Below are 14,435 nucleotides of genomic sequence, written 5' to 3'. Positions count from 1 at the left end.
ACATCTTTTTCACGTGTCCATCTTCCACACCGCCTTCACGCCTCTTATTTCTTCTAAACATACATCATTTCTGTTTTTGTCGATCCCTTCTACTTTCACATCTGCCTCTGCGGCTCCTTCACACCGCCATACCTTTTGCTTTATGTATTTTTCACACTTCGGCTGTCCTCTTCCTTTCTTGGCGCATCTTTTATGACTGGCTTGTTCCTTCCTTCACATATCTTTTGTTAAAATGTCCTCTTCTTCAACACTCTTGTAACCCATCCTTGCCACTTTCTGCCTGCATTTTTTCAAATATTCTTCTCGGCTTCAATGGACATCGTTCCTGCTTACAGGATTTAGTACAAAAATGGCAGCGTTAATCTAATTTTCGCCTGATAATACTTCTTATCGCAAGTAGGAGATGCGTCTTGTAATACGTTATCTAAATTGAATCAATTACAAAAGCGAACTAATTCAAACAAGAATTTCGCATTTATAAAATTTCTAAAAGGAAAAAATAATCCAGAGACAAATTCAAACGAAACGAACCAACTGTGCGCATTTCGTAATATACAGGATGGCCCGTCATTATTTTTTGTGTTCAGACCGAAAAAAAAACAACCACATGACCTTGTTTACACAACAATATAACAGAAATAAAGTTTTATTTAGCAATTTCATTACAATTTTAATTTTTTCATCAATTTTCTTCCCCTTACAGTGCCTGACCCCCCACTACATACATCACTGTACCTATATAAAACAACTTGATAGAATCATCCTCTTCCACAACTGTATTGTATTATAATCGGCTTATTCCTTAATACGGAGCCATTAAGTTCCTCCAAGGCCCTACACGCGCTAGTTTCATCTAAAATAACACAACGGTGTCTAAATTCTATCATTATGATCAGCCTCACCTTCGAAAGTAACAAATGCTTGTCCTCTAAGACGTCCTTTCATTAGTTTGTACTCTGTCACACTGTCAGCAAATCCCTTAAACAAACTGTGCAAGTCCCCCTCTTTTACACTGTTGCCCAGATTTTTCAGGTACAGAACCTAGGGACCGAATGCAGTTACAAGAGAACTAGAACCATTCTCACCTTTGACGGGTTTCCAGGCGAGTAATCCTTAAACCTTGGTAGTGCCTTTATCTCGTCTAAGCTCAGTTTTGTTGCAACCAAGTGTTGTTCAGGTATACCTGAATTTGTCAATGGAACGATTTCTCCATTATGTATGGTATAGTAAGACCTAGGTGAGCATGTATAGGTTTTCTTCTGGACAAATGGTATGTTCGGTACAGATTCTACAGCAGTTTTCAAGTCCCATTTAGATTTAGTATTTAGTGGTAAATCTGGAGTTGATACATCTGGCACATTGCAGGTTTTATCTAATCTCCTTTGTAGTTTTCTAGATTTTTTACGAATGGTAGATATTGAGGCTAAGTTAGAATTGTTTAAATGCCGAAAGCGTTGTGCTTCAATGTCCTTAATATCGACTGATGTAATTGGGTGAGATGGTGTTTGCTTTGTATTACCTAACGCAAACTTCAATAACTTAGTTTCTATACTGTTTGGTTTGATTGTCAAGCCATACTGTAATAGATTCTTTTCTTCTGTAGATCTAAAACTGTTAAATTAGATAGGAAGATATAATCTGGACTAGTTACTGTGATGCTTTTGCTTCGTGTAGTTGAACTAAACCCTTCAATTGCTCTAAACGCTTCTGCAACAAAGACTTTTCCCAATTCTTGTGGTTGTGATGCAAATAGTCGCTACCATTCAAACTATCCAAGTATAATTGCGCATCTTGATCTGTTAATCCGGCCGCCTTCAAGCGTTCAATGTCATTAAAGTGCTTCGTTGAACTTAGGATATCTGAAAGATTAGAAGTGCCCGGGTTATATCGTGACAACGGTGTAATATCTGCTCCCTTTTCGAATTCTTTGCGATGAGTTAAATGCCTAAAACAAAGCTTTAAAATGCTATCGAAGTAGATCGACCCATTACTGTTGTAAGGTTATGTCGGTCTTTTTTTGATTTTCCACCAATTTTTTAATTAAGATGTCCCCATCGGATATTAATTTTTTTGAAGGCGGCTCATTTTCGCACCATTCGTAGCAAAAATTTTTATTTTTTACTTCAGACATTTCGTTCTGCATAACCTCAAACCGATTTCAAAACAAAACAATAAGCACAGATTAAACACCTCGCATATACAGAGTGTCTTACAAGCAATGATGTAGCGTGCGTATGTACTACATCAGACAAGCTCATCAAATATATATAAAAATAATTTTTTGCGTTCTTTAGTTTAAGATTCTTCGGATCAAGATTTCTGAGATTGTGTAAATTCTTCAGATAAAGATTATGTCATTTTTTTTCGGTTTGCTTACACGCCTTTGGCGTCTACAGATTTTTCAGAAGGTACTTAATTGTCGTTTCTTCGAAGTTTTTCAATTATTCTTTTACTTGCGATTTTTCATACGCATCGGTTACGTCGTAGTGATCATGTTCAGATTTTTTGGCTTTATCAGATTCGTTAAATCCTTCAAAATCTTGACATTCCGCCAATTATTTTAATTTTTTCAGTTCTAATTAATTTTAAGATCCTTTTGATTCTTCCGTTTTTTTCGAATTTTTTAAGCCATCAGATACTAGTTTGCATGTAAATTAATACGCGATTGTAATGTGCGTTACAGAAATGGTTTGCGTTTACACTTTTTACTTATTTGCATTTTTTAGACTCTTCCAATTTTTCGCTTACATTTTTTCGAATACTGCGATTTTTCGGTTTCTTCATATCCTTCATCCTCCAAACCAAGAGTCTTATTTTTATCTCTTTTACTGTGGACGATATCGGGATTTTTTTGGAAATGCAACTTGAAAACGGCCGTACTTTATGCTGATCGCTTTTAGATCCTATATGTAGGTACTATTGGTTAGAACATTGTAAATCTGACCAAAAATACTACAAATATATCGCATTGTTTTATTTCTACATCTACAATAGTGTACATCTTATACACATTCCGTAATGTATGGTACTTTCAGAGATAAATACACTTTAAACATTTTTACAAATTACGCATCCATAAATATTTAATGTGCAATTTCGCATTTATTGAATTTATTGAAATTAATTAATATATACCCACTTTTTAGTTACTGTACTTATAATAAATATGATCTTAATATTAATACCTAATGACTATTTTTTACAAATTGTAAAATGACTAGTTCACTGACTCGGTATATGGGCCGTTCGGCGCCATACATAATAATGTTTAAAAATAAAAATAAATAAATAATTAACTACAACTAGTTAACACAAATAAATAAATAGTCTAATTTTTACAATACATATTTCTAAAATTATTAGAATATTACTATGTGGGCAGTCTAGATACCATGTACACTTACGATGCTCATACATCAATATTCTATATAACAACTAACAAGAAAACTATTTTCAGAAGATCAAAATACAATAATTTCTAAGACCTATGCACTTATAACTATGTGAAGTAATCACTATTAAAATAGTAATCAAAGAGTATAAGCTACTCTTTGTTGTAATCTTTGGAGATCCTAGCCGCATCAAGTGTTTTTTCCAAACACTGTAGAAGATTAAACTCATACTTAACGAAATTATCATTATGATATGTCGAAATAAATCACAAATCAATCGCGCGTACCTAATTTATATTAGCACATAGATAAATAAGCACGAAATGAATACTGCTCACAATTAACTATATAGGTACTCATTACACTAATTCTTAATCTACTAGCATTGCTATGCTTATATTGTCAGCTTATTTTGAACCTTAATCAAAATAAATATATTTTGCAATTTATTAACTATTCATTATTTTTTCTAATTATTGTAACGATTATAAACTTTGTTGATAGTAACATTTACATTGTAATTACGTATACATTTTAAAATCATGGATATACTACACTGCACATTAGGGACTTACAAAATAGCGAAACATTTTAAGCTTTTTAACATTGAAGTTAGACGACAATTTGGAACATTTATAACTTTTTATTGGTACAAATATCTGATATAAACCTTGTATTATTGCAATGGGTTACGATACACCTGATTTACGGGGTTTTAACAGTAGAAATAAAAACACGTACATTGCACATTTATAGTAAAACACCGATACTTACATGGAAGATTTTTAAATAACAGATAACCACATGTGATGGGTATGCAAAACTTTGCAATGGAAAGAGTTTAGTTTAGTCACTATCATCACTTGACTCGTTCTCAGGTATAGCAGGAGGCTGCTCTGGTATGGGCGCAGGTGGTGGTTTGGTTACTGTTGCAACACTGTATGCTGCAACATTGTCACCCTCTGTATGCTCGATTCCCACTCTAAAAAAAGTTAAAGTAGAGTTTATAAGCTATAGGACAAAAATTAGATTTTAGTCTTTCAAGTGGCCAAGTTTCAGCCACTAAAACAACCATGGTCGAAATTTGTATTAGTAATAAAAAATCAAAATGCCACATACCTATACTCATGCCTAGCCAAGTATCTCACGTATTTTTCGGGAGGGTCATCGCTATCTGAATTTTGTAGACTTACGCTCCGAACGGTGGTATGGCTAACCTGCGTTGCGGGCATAGTAAATTCTACATAGCAATATTCAGCCAATTGATCAGGTATTTGGTCATAACTTGTTAAGGCTAATCTGCAAACCAAGTTATGCGTCGTATATGCGCCTAAAATACTAATTTGTATGAGCCTTTACTTTTTGAATAATATGCTACCTTGTCCTTCTTTTGGCAACCGCGGACACCTCCAAACTATGGCCCTATGTTGATGTTCGTATTTTGCTTGGCCCGATGTCACCTCAATTAAACTTTCTTGCAAAGTTTCCATAGTGCCCAAAATTCGTTCAATTCCCTTAATTTTCCCTGTCCTATAATAACCAGGCTACTATTACAACTCACCAACAGCACACGCTCACCTTCTGTGCGTCGATTTGACCGAACCGTATCGGAAATGCTTCTCGACTCTGAAAAGATAAATCCAACACTCTGGAATGGGTATTCTAATCATGACGTCTTCGCAGGGAACCTGCCCTAGTTTTCGAGACGCGAATCCCGGAACTAAAACGTCTGCCTTTATTACTACCTTATTTCCAGTAACGTTAATCGTGGTTTTAAGCTGCAAGGGTAACTCTCTGTTTTTAGGTGGGCGTACCCTAAACCTCATTAACTCAATGTAGCACGCATCAGGTGGCTTGAATCTGCAAAAGGTACACTTTAAATATTGCTCAAAACTGCTACTGATAATACTTGATAATGTGAGAATTTTGGTAGTCATCTTGTTGGATGCAGGAATGAAATTCGACATCCTCCAATCGAATCCATTCTTCCGTAATTACGGGAATAATGTCATGTCGTCCTACGACTTCCTTACCTTGTCGTCTCATATCATTAACCCCCAACTCAATGTCGGGCATTCCAGTTAAAAATCCTAAAAAGAAGAGGCGAACCCTTGCTATTTGTTTTTCGATGTGTCCTACAAAAGTTCGATGATTTAGAATTTTGAAGCAAATTATCAAGGTACGAACCCTCTGCATCTTGCTCAACATACAGCTCATCCACCGAAGTTATCTGAACTTCTTCCATTTTGTAGTGGAGCGCGCGATCTCGGTGTGCTTGTAGCTTAAACAGTGCTTCTTCAATCGACACCGAGAATTGTTTCAAATCTTCGTAATTCAACGAACCCAGCTTCATCAACTGTGACACTTGGGGTGCGTGCTCAACAGGTAGGCCTAATTTTTTTAGATCGCTCCCGAACTCTTTGACTCCTACAATTTCCCTTACATAACAATCGTGCTCGTCACTTTCGGAAATATACCTTCGTAGTCTCCTTGAATCGCGTACGATGCGAACTTTGACAGTTTATTCGTAATTCGTTCTGCCTTTTTTACCTGACCAGGACGAACACCTGGCCGCTCTTTGTAAAAAATATACTGTAACTTCAACGTAAAGATTTTTCCGAAGTTATCGTATTGTTGCGCTCCAATGTCGGACACGGAATAACATGGCTGTAACGGTAGCTCTTGGAAAGGGTCTTTGTCGCCCTTTTGATTAAATAATTGCAAAAGAACGCAATCGGTTTGATGCAGTAATCTTATGAAAATCTTCTTCCAAAATCTACAAAGAATCCATCACAATATTGTACCTACCCCTCTGAAAGTGTTAAGCTACCTTTGTCCCGTAATCTTTTTTTTATTAGGCTGTCTTAGTTGCATTTCCCAGCCATCTGCTGTATAGATTGTGCGTGGAAAAACTTCCAGAGGTTGGGAGACGTCTTCGTCGAATAATGGGGAGGGAGGAGTTTCTTGGGATTCACTCCTTGGCACAGATTCCCCTGATAAAGTAATGGTTTAGTGTAGTAATTGATAATAATAGCTGCAATTACCTATAGTCATATCTTCACCGATAGCTGGAGAAACCGACTGGGTTTGCTGATCGAAAGGATTAAACCTCGGAGAGGAATCGGTGAATGCACTATATACAGGAACGCTAGGTGGAGGGGCTAATACTGGCATGGCTTCGTCGGCAAACGCATTGTCATTCGACTTTGGTCTAAAAAGCGTGCATTAAAACAAGAACTGAATTATGTGATCTAGCACCTTATAAATACAGAAAAATCTTTCTCTTCATCCGAATCTTGAGACGGCGCTTTACTTAATTTATTGGGGGTACTTTGGGGGACAGTTGGCGGCTCTTGCATGGACAAGAAAGCGTCAAACGGCTCATCGGTACCGAAACCACTCGACGTATCGTTAAAGTCTGCACCGTCGTTACCCCACGTGTTCGTTGATGCAGATCCAGAGAATGCATCAAACGCTCCATTTTTATTTTCGTCTTTCGCTGCAGATTCAAACTTCATTGCGAACGCGTCAAACTCATCGTTCGACGGCTTTGCTTCACCAAAACTAAAGTTATCTTGAGCAACTGGTGGGTTAGTGTCGATTAATGATGACGTGAATAGCTCTGTTGCGATCGTTGGAGTGTGTTTAGGACTTGAGCTCTCCTGGACCTCGGCAAATGGATTAAAAGTCACACTTGATATTGATCCCTTGCTCTGACTATCGCTTGTATCCATCTGCAAGTCGGATTGTGAAGGTTCGGGTGATATAAAGTTATCTTGGACTATTGGCGTATTTGCCAACGATTCGGAATGCTCTACCGCATTTGATATGGTAATGTCAACAGTTGCGTTCGTTGTTACGTTTATATTAGAGGGTAGGATTTCTTCTGTTGTCGGAGCTGACGTCTGCATTTCAGTTCCAATTGAATCGAATAACAGATCCGGTTTTGGGTGCGATTGAACTACTGCTGGTGTGCTGTATAAATTCATTATATCCGCAGTTGACGCCACAATTTTTTGGGCTGGTTGTTTTACGTCGCTAATGCCAAAGAGGTCGAAGTCGTCCGATGGCTGTGTTTCGTATTTTGTTTGAGGTTCTTCAATTTGATGTGGAGGCGATAATACTTCGGATGATGGAGGGGGTGGTTTGGGCGGTGTGGGGTGAGGTTGTGAAATGGGTGGTGGTGGAGGTTTTTGAGGAGGAAGTGGTCTAGGTGGTTTAGATACAGGTCGGGCTGGACGAGGAGGAGGTTGATTCGATATTGCTGTATTTGACGGTGGAAGAGGCGGATTTCGGTTGATATCACATGTGTTATCGTCACTCAATGTCAAAAGGTCGCTTTCTTGATGTTCCTGGCTCTTCTCATCATTCACGTCTAAAAGATCTGCTAGATTGGGCTCTGGTGTTGGACTTGGCGAATGTAGGTCCCGCATTGATACTGGACTCGGTGTCCTTGTCGGAGGAATTTTATCCAATAGATGCGAACTTGTAGCATCCATCGCACCCATGACTGACATTAGTAGGTCTTGTGTTTCTTTAGATGGAGGCGGTCTCGGAGGTGGAGGTGGTCGTTGAGGACCATTGTGCACAGTTGTTTGGTCGAACCCTGAATGTGGTGGATTTGTATCACTGTCATTAACTGTATTTGTAATTTTCAAATTTAAACCTGTTGGTTTTTGTGGAGGAATCGTAGGCATTATTAGTGGGTCGTTTAAAAAATCGTGAGCTGTGTTTGCGGTAATCAAATCCATCGTTGAATCGTTCATAGAATTTTCCAATGCTGGAATATCAGCTGCCGGTTCTGCTTCGGCAGGGCCTAACTCCATGGGATCAAAGGCGAAAGGATTTGTCGACGTTGCCGTCATTGTGGCTGCCCCTTGTGATAAAAATGGATTATCACAGAAAGTGGAGTCATCAGTCAAAAAATCATCCCCATCCATAAGGAACGGGTTTGAGACAGCGGAGTTTGTGGCAGAGAGGTCCTCCTCCGCAAATAAAAACGGATTTGCTCCCTTAGAATCCATTTTAAATTAACTCCGATTCTAATAATTTTAGTTCTGTTTGTCCAGGACCAATATTGTTAGCAAATGATGTATCAAAAGGATCTATGTCATCTAATTCATCAAAGTCAACTACGTCTTGAATGCCAAGTGGCGTTAAAGCTTTTACCGATACGTGTTCGACGGTGTGCTCTAATAGATCCGGAATACTAACTTTCGATGGTTCTTGAGCAATTGGCGCACTGACTGCGTCTACAGTCTCCTTTCTAGGATCAAAATCTGAATCGGTTATATCACTTTGCAATTCGAATTGTGATGTATGTATAAGCTCAGTCTCTAAAAGTTTCAGTTCCACTTTCCCAGGGAGTATGTTACTCGCAATAGAAGTGTCAAAGGGATCTTCATACGGTACATCTTCGTTATCAAAAGATCTATTTGTTGCAGGTGTTAGCACCTTGGTCAATACTTCGTTATGTTCTACACCTAACAAATCAATTTGTGGTTCAATGTGTAATACTTCAGGTGGTTTAGCACTTATTTCCTTAATCGTTTGGACAACTTTAGCAACAGCGAGTTGTTTTTCGTCCCGTGGGTTAAAATCTTGGTCCGATATGCTATCGAGAGTACCACCGTTAGAAAATAGCTCGCTTTCGATGACTTTTAATTCTGCCTTTCCTGGAGTGATATTGACCACGAAGGAGGTATCAAAAGGGTCTTCTTCTTCCTCTTCACTTTCGATGTCTGCTACAGTTTTCTTCGATAGCGAATTTTCACGTACGTAATATGGGGTTAAAGGCTTCGGATTCCTTTTACCATCGTGATCAGAATCTGGCGCTAATCCCGAATTCACGTCGGGCAATGGTAAGGTAAAATTAACTGCCTTTACACTTGCACTACTAGCTTTTCTACAATAATTCTCATCTGCACGCGGATCAAAATCATCATCACTATTATGAATATCACTTAAGAGTTCCTTTTCTAAAAACTTTAATTCAGTTTGGCCTGGAACTGTGGCGGACTCAACAGTGGTTGTGTCGAAAGGATCGCAGTATTCTATATAATTTTCATCCGCCGGTGTTAATGGCCGAGCTCCTAAATTTGACAAATCGGTAACACTACCAGCTAACAAATCACGGTGCTTTGGCTGAAGAGTATCTAGTTCAGACTCTGGAAAGTAAATCGATAACCTCCGAATTCTCGCCCTATCTTAAGGTAAGTTATACCTAACACGCACGGAGGGTTAGTGGGCTGAACGGTATCCTTAATAAGATCTTTTAATTTGTCTTCGAGGCGAGGATTAAAATCTACGTCATCACTGCTTAAGATTTCATTTTCGATTAGTTTCAATTCGTATTTTCCTGGTACGGCATTTTCTGCGAAAGTTGTGTCGAAAGGATCACTTTCAGTTTCTTCGAACTGCTCGCTATTTTTAGACTCCCTAAAATATAAAGGTGGTTAACGTTTCTTATTAGTTCTCATCTCACCCCTCAAATGCTTGCCAAGTTTCTTTCGGTTCTTCTCTTGTAGTACTTGGCAAAATCGCTGGAGTTACTGTTTTATTTAAACTTTCTGCAGCTAACAAAGCAAATTCTTGATCGTCTTCGCTTTCTAGAGGAAATTCCTCAACGGCACCAACGCCCTGAATATCAACGTGGTTAGAATGATCGTTAGAAAGCTCCGCTGTTGGAATTGGAGTAATATGTAATGTTTTGCTAAGATCTATGGGTTCATCGGCTAGTGATGGAGGTGCATTGTCGTCTAAGAGGCTTGGTTTACTATCCTTTTGAGAATCACCTATAGGGATTTAATAGGAGAAAGGATATCGTTAATAACGCAAACCTTCTTACATGTAATATCTCCTAAAGAGTTTGCATTATCATCGAAGCTACCAAGGAGCAGATCTTTCTCTTTAAGGATAGTTCTCCTAGTCGAAGGCCTTTTAATAGGTACACAAGTCGGGGCTTGTACACGTCCAGTTAACACTTCTACAGCTGCACCAAGTGGAACTAGCTTTTTCCCTTTTTTATTAACTGATGCTGGTCCTAATATTGCTCTCTCCGCAATGCTAGTATCAAATGGATCATCCCCTTCAAGTTCATTTGTTGGTGATTCTAAAATTGCACTATAGTCAATTGAACAATTGCTGTTTGTAATGCTTACCAGGAATATACGCTAATTTTACTTCTCCAGCTGCAATAGCATCGATGTAAGTTGTATCAAAAATATCCTCTTCATCTTCTTCTTCGCTCTCAGTTTCAGAAACTTGAACAATTCCCGGTTCCTCGACCTTCGCCGCCTCTTCTTGTTTGATTTCCTCGGTGTTTTGGCAGGCTTCTTCTCGTTTCTTCTTTTGCTCACTTGGAGGAGGAACGCGTTGAAAGAACGATGTGCTTTTAATACGATCTAAGTCGTCTAAAATTAAATTTCATTACAAATGGAGTATGTGCAATAAGGCACCGGCGCATACCTTGAGTTTTTTTTAAGAAGTTATCGATACCAGCGGTGATTGCGTTAAACTTTTTCCATTCGTCATTTGCTGTTGCCGGTTCTCCCTGTTCAACTTGATGTTCTCTACGGTATGCCTCTAATTCTTCTGGTTTAAATAGTTCCTCGTCTTTATGCTTAGATTTTTTCCCTTTCTTTTTCTTTTTGAGGCCTTTTGTTATTTTGTGCATTATCTACTCTAAGTTGAGGCATTGATGCTTCTGCAATGTTCATGTTAATTTTAGGTACGTACAGTCACTGGTGTTTACTACATTATTTTCTATCGATTTGATTTAATAAATGGTTAGTGTTAGATAAGGAGTTTGACAACTGATAAAGTTGCGGGGAACCTTATCACTATTAATTAACTCGAAGTGGACGTGGAAGTAATGTGTTCATTTTTGTTGACTTTAGTGTAATCTACAAAGGTAAATCAAACTGCACGCATAACTAGGATAATTTGGCAAAGCTTAATGGGAACAACAAGGTGCAATACGAACCTTATGTAACGCTTCTATTCAATATCAATTTTCAATATATTGAACTTTTCAAAGTGTTTAGTGCTTTCTTTGGAAAAGAACACGTGAACTACTGGTCTATTTCTAACAAATCTAAACACTTTTATTATTCAGCAAAAGAACCGACGGAAATATGTATGGCGTCGCGACGATTAGCGCCGTCATCGTATTGATCCGGCAGGCGCCTGTACGTCATGTTCCCGATAACTCAAATACTCTAATACGAAACGCATCCAATCCGGACAATAACGCGGACTTGAATCAAATCCTATGCATTTTATGCAGGATTGTGTTTTTACAGGGGAGCACAACCCGCGCTGATTATATGTATATGATTTTAAGGGCAGAAAAAATTATAAACATTTGTAGTGGAGTGCCTATAATAATTCATTTCGCATTTACCGTAAAAAAGCACACCACTTACGTATATTTTGAAAAATTTATTGATGCACATAAATACACTTACTTTATGTCTACATCCAGTAGCACATTTTATTATTCCACTTTATTGCGACATTATTACACTCAACTGGAAAACCTTTCAATTTTAAGAGTTAAGACGATTCTAAAAGGAAATGATGCGAAAACGAAAATTTGGGTAATACGAAGTATTGATTGTGCGCGCAGCTGACAATTCGTGTCTGAGTGCCGGTTGGGAAATCGGATGGCAGGATTGGATAACAAATATTTTCTGAATTTTCCGAGCACGCTGTCCAAATACTTCGAAACGTCATCAGTAGATTGTCTTCATTATATTTTCCTATTTTTTCCTCTTCTGCAGTGAACCGTATTCTTATTTTGGGCTGGCGCTTTGCATACTCAAAGGAATGTGATCTCCTTATCTCCTAAAAATATTTGGTTCGGGAAAAACGCGACTAGTGTATCTATGTCCAAGTAGAATTATAAGGGAATTTCGCACCTGGAATTTAGAACATTTTACCAGTAAATCTCATCGTCATAGTGTATATGGGCACCTCTAAAAAGCTTATGCGGGTCACTCTGTAATGGCCTAGAACAAGAGGGACAAATAAATAAAAAAAATTATCAAAGTCCTCGTGTGAGATCGAAGGGACTTCAGCGCATTTTTGTGTGGCAGATCAGTATTCTATTAGCCACTGTTGACTCAACCATGAATAAAAGATCTTGTCGAAGGATACCACATTCCCTTTGACGGTACCCACTTCCGATGTCCCGTTCACCCGCAATTCGCGTTTGAAGATTTGACTCCTCCGCCATCAGTTAGATCTTGTCGGAGGCTACCACATTTCCTTTTTCGGTGCATACTTATATTACACCCACATTTTGGTGGATCTCGCTAAAAACCTTTCACAAGATAGTACTTAATTTTTGGCACTTCTCATTGCTCGAGCTTCTATTGGCGACACGAGAAAGAGAGACAGCCATTCGAGATTTACGAAACGTTAAAACGCGTGACAGAATTCGCAACGGAAGGTAAAAGGTGCCCGAAGGTGACTACCTCTCGAAGACGCGCGCGCGCGCCTTGCAAAAAGTCGTTAATTTCGCCCCTAGGCCAAAAAACAAAATTCCGCCACGCAGGAGTTGTGCGCGTTTACAACATCTTTCCGACGACACCAATTTGAAAAGAATCGGACCAAAACTGTAGTAAAAGATAGGAAAAAACTGAAAAACCTTCACGTTAGTATACTACGCTCGAGGATGACGCCCAGATGTCGCCAACCCCACATCATGTAGCCCTGTCCACAAGGTTTACAAATTCCACGGCCTTGTAGATACACGTACACCCGTTGCCTTTCTACAAGAGTTCTTCTACGCGCCCACATTTGCTGCCAGCCAGCCGACCAGCCGGCCAGCCAGCCAGCCAAAGTGAGATTAAAAGCTACTTTTTACAAATAAATTTGCAAAAATGCGCTAATAAGAATACGATTCGGAATTTTCACTCTGGAAACATTCGCAATTCAGAAAATTATCTCACGGTGCACATTACATTGCATTACTCCAAAAAGCGAAAACTCCGGAACATTCGCTTTCGTAAATCATTCCGTTGTACCCTCAACCTCAGAAACTTGTCCCAAGGGAATTGCACGTTCAGGAGAATCATATTTTTGTCCTTAAAGGAATTCACTATTCTATATGCTACGTACTGTTTACTGTTTCCTTTAGAGCTTTTGAGAGTGGAATATTTCTCGCGGGCGGATTTTAATTTACATTGAATTTCTTGAAGGGCGTTGTGAGATGAATATTCTGAGGGGAATTTTCAAGTGGCAATTATTCCTGAAGCGAATTTAGTGGGTAGCTAATATGTTGGGGGGAAGTCTTTCGGCGAGTTTTCCGGAACAATTTGATCATAAACGGTGAAACGCACCCATGCTCCTGGAAAATTACTCCGTTATAGTATCGTCTTCACCCTAATGCCTGGGTGCCTGGGTCAGCTTATCGGTTGGCCACTTACTGCGTCTGTCCAAAATCTGTCGCAGAAGGACTGTTTGAATAATATAAGAATCTTGACAAGTGAAGATCAATGTACGAACACCATAAATTATCTAAGGACTACGGTTCACTATCTAAAATCTAAATTACTATTTAACTGCATCTGTATATAATGTGTAGGTACATAAGGCAAAAGGATATAGTAACTAACGCTTCCGGAGTTCCCCTTCTGAAGAAAATAAATGTCTAGCAATTTTTATAGAGTATAAAATCTAAACTGCAACAGGACGATTGCGCGCAAAAATTGCATAGGAATGAAATTTATATTCTAAAACTTGCAACTTATTATACATCCAAATTAGTCTCAACAACAGTGTGAATTTCGCTTAGCACTAATGGGACATCCTGTACAGGCAATTCACCGTCCCCCCAATTTGCTTTGTTGTTCCGCTTCTTTTTAAAACTTTATTATGTGCAATCTGTGTGTATTTTGAAATATTGCGGTCTATTTTCTAAAAACGAGCAAACATTGTGAACAATTTTTCTTGTTTGAATTCCACATTTTTATTTTCGGTTTGAATCGGGACGCCATTTCCGCTTTCCGGTAGTGGTACTACTGATTAATTTTTTAT

The 14,435-nt window shown here is 38.6% G+C and overlaps 2 protein-coding genes across 2 annotated transcripts; both read right to left on the bottom strand.

Annotated features, from left to right (window-relative positions):
* Positions 1-674: 674 nt before the first annotated feature.
* On the bottom strand, positions 675-2,199 carry LOC116168376 (RNA-binding protein 41-like). Its single transcript, XM_031484176.1, has 5 exons — positions 1,992-2,199; positions 1,652-1,945; positions 1,086-1,605; positions 903-1,041; positions 675-853 (listed from the first exon to the last, which is right to left on the bottom strand). Exons 1-5 carry the CDS (start codon positions 2,141-2,143, stop codon positions 759-761), a joined length of 1,200 nt encoding a protein of 399 aa, XP_031340036.1. The 5' UTR covers positions 2,144-2,199; the 3' UTR covers positions 675-758.
* A 760-nt stretch (positions 2,200-2,959) lies between these two features.
* LOC116168476 (protein stoned-B-like) lies at positions 2,960-12,001 on the bottom strand. Its single transcript, XM_031484336.1, is given in 16 exon segments — positions 2,960-4,374; positions 4,512-4,722; positions 4,771-4,922; positions 4,971-5,252; positions 5,302-5,527; positions 5,580-5,819; positions 5,870-6,168; positions 6,223-6,603; positions 6,651-8,425; positions 8,427-9,559; positions 9,616-9,830; positions 9,877-10,186; positions 10,240-10,503; positions 10,553-10,804; positions 10,860-11,097; positions 11,861-12,001. Coding segments are annotated over 15 exon segments (6,084 nt in total). The 5' UTR covers positions 11,068-11,097; positions 11,861-12,001; the 3' UTR covers positions 2,960-4,238.
* Positions 12,002-14,435: the final 2,434 nt, after the last annotated feature.

Source organism: Photinus pyralis, unplaced genomic scaffold (assembly GCF_008802855.1).
Source record: "Photinus pyralis isolate 1611_PpyrPB1 unplaced genomic scaffold, Ppyr1.3 Ppyr1.4_LG4, whole genome shotgun sequence".
Classification (NCBI taxonomy): Eukaryota; Metazoa; Arthropoda; class Insecta; order Coleoptera; family Lampyridae; genus Photinus; species Photinus pyralis.
The sequence above is the reverse complement of the archived record's forward strand: the minus strand, read 5'-3'. Positions and strand labels throughout refer to the sequence as shown.